Raw genomic sequence first — 10,192 nt, forward strand, 5'->3', positions numbered from 1 at the left:
CTCCAGCAGACCGGTTCTGCCTGTTTTACTGTAAACCATTCTAGGATTGTAAAATGACATGGGTGTCAAGTCCTTTTGCTGTGTTCCTCTCACTGTAAAATATGTTAGCAGTCTGGCAGACACTACCGTCCCGTTGAGATGTCCTACACTATAGCAGAAAACAAAACCTAGCAAACACCTAACTGTGTGTAGTTTGTGTGTTTGTGTTTGTGTGTGTGTGTCTGTGTGTGTGTGCGTGTGTGTGTGTGTGTGCATGCAAGCGTGCCTGCCTCCCTGCATGCCGGTTCCAACTGAACAGTAGCCTGCCCGCCCGTTCGCACTACACACAATAGGTCAGCACATTGCTTGCTCAGAGAGAGAGAGACAGAGAGAGAGAAAGAGAGAGAGAGAGTGAGTGAGTGAGTGTAGTTGGGTACATTCTGCTGATGATGGTGGCTGTGTGTCCAGGACCCCACAGTAGTGCAGGACAACAAAGCGAGCAGCCGACTCAGCATGGCTCAGTGGAGATCAGCATACATGACCCCTGACCCGCCCTCCGCACCTAAAGAGAACCCCGCTCATTCAATGACGAGGTGGGATCCCGGCCCAATAGTCGGCGTGGGGATGTAAATGTATATATATATCCCTACTCTGGGGGCCTGATTCCAACTCTTAGGCTTATCCATATGGACGTCCGTTCCTCCCTTGTACCTGACAACCAGCCGCTTGGTGAGATTCACGCTCAGGGAAGGGGGTTGTCAGCGAGAGAGATGGGGGGCAAAGGTGGGGTCTCTTCGTCCCTTGACCTAAATCAAGGACTGTCAAAAAGCGTTTTACTTCAATTAACTCTGGGATATACTCTATCTTATATCAAGAGAGCGATGTTTTGCATTACTTTGACATTCTGTCTGTTCTGTGGTTCATTTAATGGGGAAATGGCAGTCAGTGAGATGCGAGGCCATGTTTGATTGTGATCTCCTTTCAGCTCAGTAATATTACATGACAAGCCTCCCTGCATCTGGCAGATGAAAGTGTGCTCAGTGCCACTGAATTTAGTAATTGTAAGAAAAATATGCTTGAACACGTTGTTTAAAAAGGATCTTTGGAGATTGCATTTTTTCACAGAGCAATTGCTATTTACGGAATAGATATAATATTTAGCGGGGGAAAATTGTGCAGGCAAGTCTCTTAGAACAGGCTTTAACATCAAAATGTGTTTTGGAGTAGAGTTAATGAGAGACAAAAATCCTCTAAACCAGTATAGATTAAATACTTGAGTGACAAGACAAAAGTAGATTATGTTCTTATTAACAGTTTGGGTGGATAAGTGAGTTTAATATGGATTTTTGCCAAAAGACGAATATTGAAATTTGGTTGGTATTTTTTTCTTTGGTAGGAAACATTCTTCTTTGCAATCTCTCATTGATATCTATTCAGCTGTACAGATATATGACGCTAGGGGGCCGGGGGCCTGTTGAATAGATACACAGATGGGGGGTGGGTTGCAAGTAGCTTAGCGTTTAAGGGCATTGTGCCATTAACCGAAAGGTTGCTGGTTCAAATCCCTGAGCCAATTACGTGAAAAATCTGTTGATGTTCCCTTGAGCAAAGCACTTACCCCTAATTTCTCATGTAAGTTTCTCTGGATAAGAGTGTCTGCAAAATGACCAAAATGAGTGTCACAATATGGATGTCAAATGGAAGTTGTTTTTCCAAGAGGCTTGGCTTTAACCTCTCTCCCTCTTTATTTCTCTCAATCTCTTCCTGTTCGGCCACAGATTCGACCATGTCCCACTCCGGAGCCCAGGGCAGCATTGGGAGCCACCCAGCCATGGGGCTGCGTACCCACAAAGTAGGTCTTCACATTTTTTTTTACAAACTACTCTAATAATGCAATCTCTAGCGAAGATACAGCATTTCCAGTTGTTTTAAAGGCCCAAAACAAGCATCTTGATCAATGATATCCATAGCAAACCATTAACAGTGTTATATTATAGCTTATTACAGTAAATAACCATACTGTGATATTGTCTGTCTTTTCAGATGTACCTGTTTGAGTTTGAGAACTTCCAGGGTCGTATGATGGAGTGCATCACTGAGTGCCGTAACCTGTGTGAGAAGGGATTCGAGAAGATCGGCTCCATCAGGGTGGAGTGTGGACCGTACGTCATGCCTAACTGCATCTGTTGACATAGAAGATAGAAACTATTCAGTGGAATTCATACACTATATATACAAAAGTATGTGGACACCACTTCAAATTAGTGTATTTGGCTATTTCAGCCACACCCGTTACTGACAGGTGTATAAAATCGAGCACACCGCCATGCAATCTCCATAAACAAACATTGGCAGTAGAATGGCCTTACTGAAGAGCTCAGTGACTTTCAACATGGCACCGTCATAGGATGCCACCTTTCCAACAAGTCTGTTCGTCAAATTTCTGCCCTGCTAGAGCTGCACCGGTCAACTGTAAGTGCTGTAATTTTGAAGGGGAAACGTCTAGGAGCAACAACAGCTCAGCTGCGAAGTGGTAGGCCACACAATCTCAAAGCTGTGTGGCCTACCACACCAAATGAAGTGCGTTGCGATTAAAAATGGTCTGTCCTCAGTTGCAACACTCACTGCCGAGTTCCAAACTGCCTCGGGAAGCAACATCAGCACAATAACTTTTTGTTGGGAGATTCAAGAAATGGGTTTCCATGGCCGAGCAGCCGCACAAGCATAAGATCACCATGCGCAATGCCAAGCGTCAGCTGGAGTGGTGTAAAGCTCGCCACCATTTGACTGGAGCAGTGGAAATGCGTTTTCTGGAGTGATGAATCACTCTTCACCATCTGGCAGTCCAACGGACAAATCTGGGTTTGGTGGATGCCGGGAGAACACTACCTGCCCGAATGCATTGTGCCAACTGTAAAGTTCGGTGGAGAAGGAATAATGGTCTGGGGCTGTTTTTCATATTTCGGGCTAGGCCCCTTAGTTCCAGTGAAGGGAAATCTTAATGCTACAGCATACAATGACATTCTAGACGATTCTGTGCTTCCAACTGTGTGGCAACAGTTTGGGGAAGGCCCTTTCCTGTTTTAGCAACCTCACTAATGCTCTTGTGGCTGAATGGAAGCAAGTCCCCGCAGCAATGTTCCGTCATCTAATGGGAAGCCTTCCCAGAAGAGTGGAGGCTGTTATAGCAGCAAAGGGGGACCAACTCCATATTAATGCCCATTATTTTGGAATGAGATTTTCAGTGAGCAGGTGTCCATATACTTTTGGTCATGTAGTGTATTATTTGAGTCATTAGAGTAAAGTTGTTAGCTGGAGCGTGTCCAGAAGAAAGCCTGCAGAATCATTCTTAGCGGGTTGTACACCAGCTACCTCGATAACCCTCAAAATCATATCCTTGGACAGTAGATGGGAGCAGATCTGCCAGACATTTGCTAAATCCCTGCAGAATTCCCAGTTTGCAGACCTGGTCCCCCCTACCAGATAGCAGATTACTGGACGGGCAACCCGCAACAGCCACAAACTGAACACTCCCATGACACGCACAGGCCACTATCAGAACTCTCCCATTCCATACTTCACTAAACTGATCAATGCACACACCATATAGCCCAGGGGCATTAGAAATGCCTTCCTAAGAACTCTACAGATGCCTTTTCTAAAGCTGCCAGACCGAACCTTGTTGTCGTAGTATTGTTGTTTTGTATACAGTATATTGCACATTTTAAGATTTTAATATATGAAGTGTTTTGCAAGTTTAGGATTTTACTATTTGATAATTATATGTGATTGATGTTATGATTGTAAATTGGTTGACAATTCAGTCTATGACTGCGAAAAACCAATAAAACCTACAACTACTACAACTATTAAAGTTATCTTAGTCCAATGAGACACCTGAAACATAGTTAATTTACAACATGCAATCTCCAATGAATCATGACTTTTGCAATGAACATGTGACATCTAACATGATGTCACCTAAGAACCTTGAAATCACTTAGCTATCCCTAGCCTTAAGGCTTTTGATCATGTTTATAAGAGAGTTGTGTTAATTCATTATAAGTGTGTTATAGTTGTGCTGTAACACTTTTATAATGTCCCCATACAGCTGGGTGGGCTATGAGCAGCAGAACCTGAGTGGAGAAATGTTCATGCTGGAGAAGGGAGAGTACCCCCGCTGGGATACCTGGAGCAACAGCTACAGGTGTGACCGCTTCATGTCCGTCAGGCCTGTTCGCATGGTGAGTCCATCCATTCATTAATCCAGCCATTCATCGTTCCATCCATCCATCCATCCTTCCATCCATCCATCCATCCATCCTTCCATCCATCCATCCATCCATCCATCCATCCATCCATCCATCCATCCATCCATCCATCCATCCATCCATCCATCCATCCATCCATCCATCCATCCATCCATCCATCCATCCATCCATCCATCCATCCATCACTACATCAATACTCTAGTCTAAGTGGCTTCCCCTCCTCGTCTGAGGGCTGTGGCTGAATAAGTGGGTGAACTCTATTGCTGGCATCCCTCTCTCTGTCCCTCTATACCTACAGGACACCCAGGACCACAAGATATGCCTATTTGAGTGTAATAACTTTGAGGGCCGTAAGATGGAAGTTTGTGATGAGGATATCCCGAGTCTGTGGTCCTACGGCTTCCAGGACCGTGTTGCCAGCATCCAGGTCACTGGTGGAACGTGAGTTGACACATTAACTTATCAATCAATCTACCCATCCATTTGATTTAAGGCGTTGTTTACTTCCATTTCTCTCTCTTATTTTCTCCATCCATCTCTCTGGGTGACAGTTGGGTTGGCTATCAGTACCCCGGTTACCGTGGCTACCAGTACGTGTTCGAGTGCGGTGTCTTCAAGCATTGGAACGAGTGGGGCGCCCACCATCCCCAGATCCAGTCCATCCGTAGAGTGAGGGATATGCAGACACATCGCAGAGGCTGCTTTGAGTGGACTGCCTAGAAGGGGCCAGGCAGGCGATGGGTTGTGGGCCAGCAAGACAGAGGGGAAGGGGTCTGGCTAGCCCTGGAGCTAACCATTCCGGAGTCTGGAGTTCCATCTTGGATCTCCACACAGCCAACATAAGCTAACAGCTAATAACATAACATCACTGGCTCCACCTCAATCACTTACTAGTTGTAACATTCAGGGTGCGTGTACTGTAATTCACAATCCCTGAATGAAGACGTTGCCACCTACTGGGAAAAGGTTGTTACTGCAGTTCACCTGCAGAAGACTTCCACAATGCCTGAATATAATAATACTGGTGAAACTGATAGCTGTACCCTCTGTTCCAAGACCTGATAGAATTATAGCATGAAAAGATTTATGATGGGAATTTTAATGGGGGAAAGGGAATTAGTTAACAAAGATTATATAGCTTCATTAGTTTGTGTTCACTTGTTTGTTTCCATATCTGCAAACCCATTGATTTTATACATCTTACTGACTTGTTTCTTAGCTATATACCAAATGATGCCAAATAAGCCTGTTCATTACAATGCTCTACCCTCCTGCAATCTGTGAATGATTTTAGAGAGTAGAGATGCTAGACACTCCACTCAAGCCAGTCCCTAAACTACCATGGACAGCTGCCAGCTCTATGTGCTCTGTCTGTGCCCTACAGTGAGCTCAATCATCCACAAGGAGACACTGTTACAAATCTACTCTCCCCATGGCCACCATCTAGTCTAGGGATTCCACCTCAACCATAATTTCCCTAATGACATTCTACCTTCAAGGCTTCAAAGCTTTGCCCATGACCCACTCAGTCTAGGGCAGTAAAGCTTGCCAATGACCCACTCAGTCTAGGGCAGTAAAGCTTGCCAATGACCCACTCAGTCTAGGGCAGTGAAGCTATGCTCATGACCCACTTAGTCTAGGGCAGTGAAGCTATGCTCATGACCCACTCAGTCTAGGGCAGTGAAGCTATGCTCATGACCCACTCAGTCTAGGGCAGTAAAGCTTGCCAATGACCCACTCAGTCTAGGGCAGTAAAGCTTGCCAATGACCCACTCAGTCTAGGGCAGTGAAGCTATGCTCATGACCCACTTAGTCTAGGGCAGTGAAGCTATGCTCATGACCCACTCAGTCTAGGGCAGTGAAGCTATGCTCATGACCCACTCAGTCTAGGGCAGTGAAACTATGCTCATGACTCACTCAGTCTAGGGTAGTGAAGCTATGCTCATGACCCACTCAGTCTAGGGCAGTGAAGCTATGCTCATGACCCACTCAGTCTAGGGTAGTGAAGCTATGCTCATGACCCACTCAGTCTAGGGCAGTGAAGCTATGCTCATGACCCACTTAGTCTAGGGCAGTGAAGCTATGCTCATGACCCACTCAGTCTAGGGCAGTGAAACTATGCTCATGACCCACTCAGTCTAGGGTAGTGAAGCTATGTTCATGACCCACTCAGTCTAAGGCAGTGAAGCTATGCTCATGACCCACTCAGTCTAGGGTAGTGAAGCTATGTTCATGACCCACTCAGTCTAAGGCAGTGAAGCTATGCTCATGACCCACTCAGTCTAGGGTAGTGAAACTATGCTCATGACCCACTCAGTCTAGGGTAGTGAAACTATGCTCATGACCCACTCAGTCTAGGGCAGTTAAGCTATGCTCATGACCCACTTAGTCTAGGGCAGTGAAGCTATGCTCATGACCCACTCAGTCTATGGCAGTGAAACTATGCTCATGACCCACTCAGTCTAGGGTAGTGAAGCTATGCTCTTGAACCACTGAGTCTAGGGTAGTGAAGCTATGCTCATGACCCACTCAGTCTAGGGTAGTGAAGCTATGCTCTTGAACCACTGAGTCTAGGGTAGTGAAGCTATGCTCATGACCCACTCAGTCTAGGGTAGTGAAGCTATGCTCATGACCCACTCAGTTTAGGGTAGTGAAGCTATGCCCATGACACACTCAGTTTAAGGCAGTGAGGCTGTCTGAAGGAGGATGTGAGCTAGGGGGTATGATTGGGAGACAGGCTGCTGTAGGCTACCTGGTAGTGCTTTTCTAGACATGCCAACCTTTTGGGAGACCCCTCCCCCTCTTAATGATGGGGTTGCAGAGGAATGTTGTTATATACACTATATATTTCTCAGGGATGCTGGCACCTGGAAAGCAACTTTCCAATAAAAAAAATGAAATGAAATTGATAAAGCTTCCTAACCTCAGTGCTGGACATGCAGTCAGTAGCTCATGTCAAGTTTCTTGTTTGACTTTTTGTTCTCTTGTGTGTTTTATGATTGTCTGTGGTGTTTGTCCCACGTTTTAATTTAAACTATGCTGAACATTCAAACAATTATTATACTCAATATAGATATCCTCACAAAGGCAATCCTGCATCAACATCAACAGCGACAAATTGTAACCATGTCATGTTCATGCAATCAGACAAATAGTCCATGAGCCAGACCCCCAAATTTGAGCCGGCTTGTTGGGCCGATGATTTCTCATAGTGATTTTCTGGAAAGTCTATGTCCATAGAGTTGGAAAATGTGTGATAGTGCAGCAATGGTAGCTTTCTGTGTGTTGTCACTCTATCTTTCATCCCTCCATCCCAATAACTGTTTTCCCATTGGGAATTTACCATATGACAAACAATGTAAGTATACAACAAGTTATTTCTCGCTTATACCCTTTAATCATATATAATTGGAAAGCGTATTCACAGTTATCCATCAGACACATTTTCAGAAAGTTCAGGTCAACAGAAATTTGACCTCTGACCTCTAGGGTACATATCAGAATGAATTACCTGTATAAATGGCTTTAAAACAGGAACCATGATCCATGATACATTTAAACTTTGTTTGACAAAAGGCCATGAAATTACCATTCAAATGATATATAATATAACCAACTTTGAAGAATCAGCTGTGCCATTGACATTAGAATGTTGGAAGCTTAGCCATAGAATTCCATGAAATGGGGCAGCTACACTACAGGTCAAAAGTTTAGAACACCTACTCATTCAATGATTTTTCTTTATTTTTACTGTTTTCTACATTGTAGAATAATAATGAAGACATCAAAACTATGAAATAACACATATGGAATCATGTAGTAACCAAAAAAGTGTTAAACAAATTAAAATATATTTGAGATTTGAGATTCTTCAAAGTTGCCACCATTTTCCTTGATGACAGCTTTGCACACTCTAAGCATTCTCTCAACCAGCTTCACCTGGAATGCTTTTCCAACAGTCTTGAAGGAGTTAGCACATATGCTGAGCACTTGTTGGCTGCTTTTCCTTCACTCTGCGGTCTGACTCATCCCAAACCATCTCAATTTGGTTGAGGTCGGGGGATTGTGGAGGCCAGGTCATCTGATGCAGCACTTCATCACTCTCCTTCTTGGTAAAATAGCCATTACACAGTCTGGAGGTGTGTTGGGTCATTGTCCTGTTAAAAAACAAATGGTAGTCTCACTAAGCCCAAACCAGATGGGATGGCGTATTGCTGCAGAATGCTGTGGCAGCCATGCTGGTTAAGTGTGCCTTGAATTCTAAATAAATCACAGACAGTGTCACCAGCAATGCACCCCCACACCATAACACCTCTTCCTCCATGCTTCACGGTGGGAAATACACATGCGGAGATCATCTGTTCACCCACGTGTCTCACAAAGACACGCGGTTGGAACCAAAAATCTCCAATTTGGACTCATCAGACCAAAGGACAAATTTCCATTGGTTTAATGTCCATTGCTTGTGTTTCCTAGCCCAAGCAAGTCTCTTCTTATCATTGGTGTCCTTTAGTAGTGGTTTCTTTGCATCAATTAAACCATGAAGGCCTGATTCACACAGTCTCCTCTGAACAGTTGATATTGAGATGTGTCTGTTACTTGAACTCTGTGAAGCATTTATTTGGGCTGCAATTTCTGAGGCTGGTAATGCTAATGAACTTATCCTCTGCAGCAGAGGTAACTCTGGGTCTTCCTTTCCTGTGGCAGTCCTCGTGAGACCCAGTTTCATCATAGCGCTTGATGGTTTTTTGCGACTGCACTTGAAGAAACTTTCAAAGTTCTTGAAATGTTCCGTATTGACTGACCTTCATGTCTTAAAGTAATGATGGACTGTTGTTTCTCTTTGCTTATTGGAGCTGTTCTTGCCATATTATGGACTTGATCTTTTACCAAATAGGGTCATCTTCTGTATACCACCCCTACCTTGTCACAACACAACTGATTGGCTCAAACGCATTAAGAAGGAAAGAAATTCCACAAATGAACTTTGAACATGACACACCTGTTAATTGAAATGCATCCCAGGTGACTAACTCATGAAGCTGGTTGAGAGAATGTCAAGAGTGTGCAAAGCTGTCATCAAGGCAAAGGGTTGCTATTTGAAGAATCTCAAATATAAAATATATTTTGATTTGTTTAACACTTTTTTGGTTACCACATGATTCCATATGTGTTATTTCATAGTATTGATGTCTTCACTATTATTCTACAATGTAGAAAATAGTAAAAATAAAGAAAAACCCTTGAATGATTCTGTTTTCTAAAACTTTTCACCGGTAGTGTGTGTTTTTGGATTGTAACTTTGGTGATAGAGGCACCAACTTGCACACATACAGCTAGAACAGGGTTTTACAAAGATTTGTACATATAGGGCCATCACAGAATTCACTCACTAACCCCACAGAAGCCCATTTCCAATATGGCTGCCAATCAACTTATAATGGCGTCTTACTGGACAATTTCGCATGACCATACCAGTATGAAATTGTGTATGAAATTGTAGTATGGCCAGAAATATCTTCAAATATTCATGGTGATGTAGAATACACAACCACATGAGCCAGATATATAAGGATGTTACATTATTCACATAATTAATTATGGTAAGAATGTGCCCAAAAAGCTATCTGAATCGCTGATTTCTGTAGATATTATAAATAACTGCAATAGTTCACCTTCAAACATGTAACATGGATATGCACATGTGGATAGTAATGGATGTGAGCTGATTAAAAAGGGACAAACTGCATGACATAACCAACACTGGCTAAGTGGCCGTTTTTACAGTTTCTGGTAATCGTGTAATGATCATGTCATAAATCGATTGGAAGTTACAGTAACAAATACATTAGTCATAGGCTGTTCAATGCGGGAGCGCATGTCCATGTGCTGGTTGGCCACAGCAGACATGCATGCAGGGTGAAAGCATTCCGCTTGTGAGA

At 43.6% G+C, this 10,192-nt stretch overlaps 1 protein-coding gene across 2 annotated transcripts; it reads left to right on the forward strand.

Moving 5' to 3' along the window:
- The first annotated feature begins 598 nt into the window (after positions 1–598).
- Positions 599–7,155, forward strand: LOC139548851 (beta-crystallin B3-like). 2 transcript variants are annotated; one of them, XM_071358746.1, is made up of 6 exons: positions 599–708; positions 1,758–1,831; positions 2,023–2,141; positions 4,091–4,223; positions 4,549–4,691; positions 4,802–7,155. In XM_071358746.1, exons 1-6 carry the CDS (start codon positions 666–668, stop codon positions 4,968–4,970), a joined length of 681 nt encoding a protein of 226 aa, XP_071214847.1. In that variant the 5' UTR covers positions 599–665; the 3' UTR covers positions 4,971–7,155. The 2 variants fall into 2 exon arrangements, with proteins under 2 accessions (XP_071214847.1, XP_071214846.1); XM_071358745.1 differs by having other exon boundaries at positions 651–762.
- The last annotated feature ends 3,037 nt before the right edge of the window (positions 7,156–10,192 follow it).

Source organism: Salvelinus alpinus, chromosome 22 (genome assembly GCF_045679555.1).
Source record: "Salvelinus alpinus chromosome 22, SLU_Salpinus.1, whole genome shotgun sequence".
NCBI lineage: Eukaryota > Metazoa > Chordata > Actinopteri > Salmoniformes > Salmonidae > Salvelinus > Salvelinus alpinus.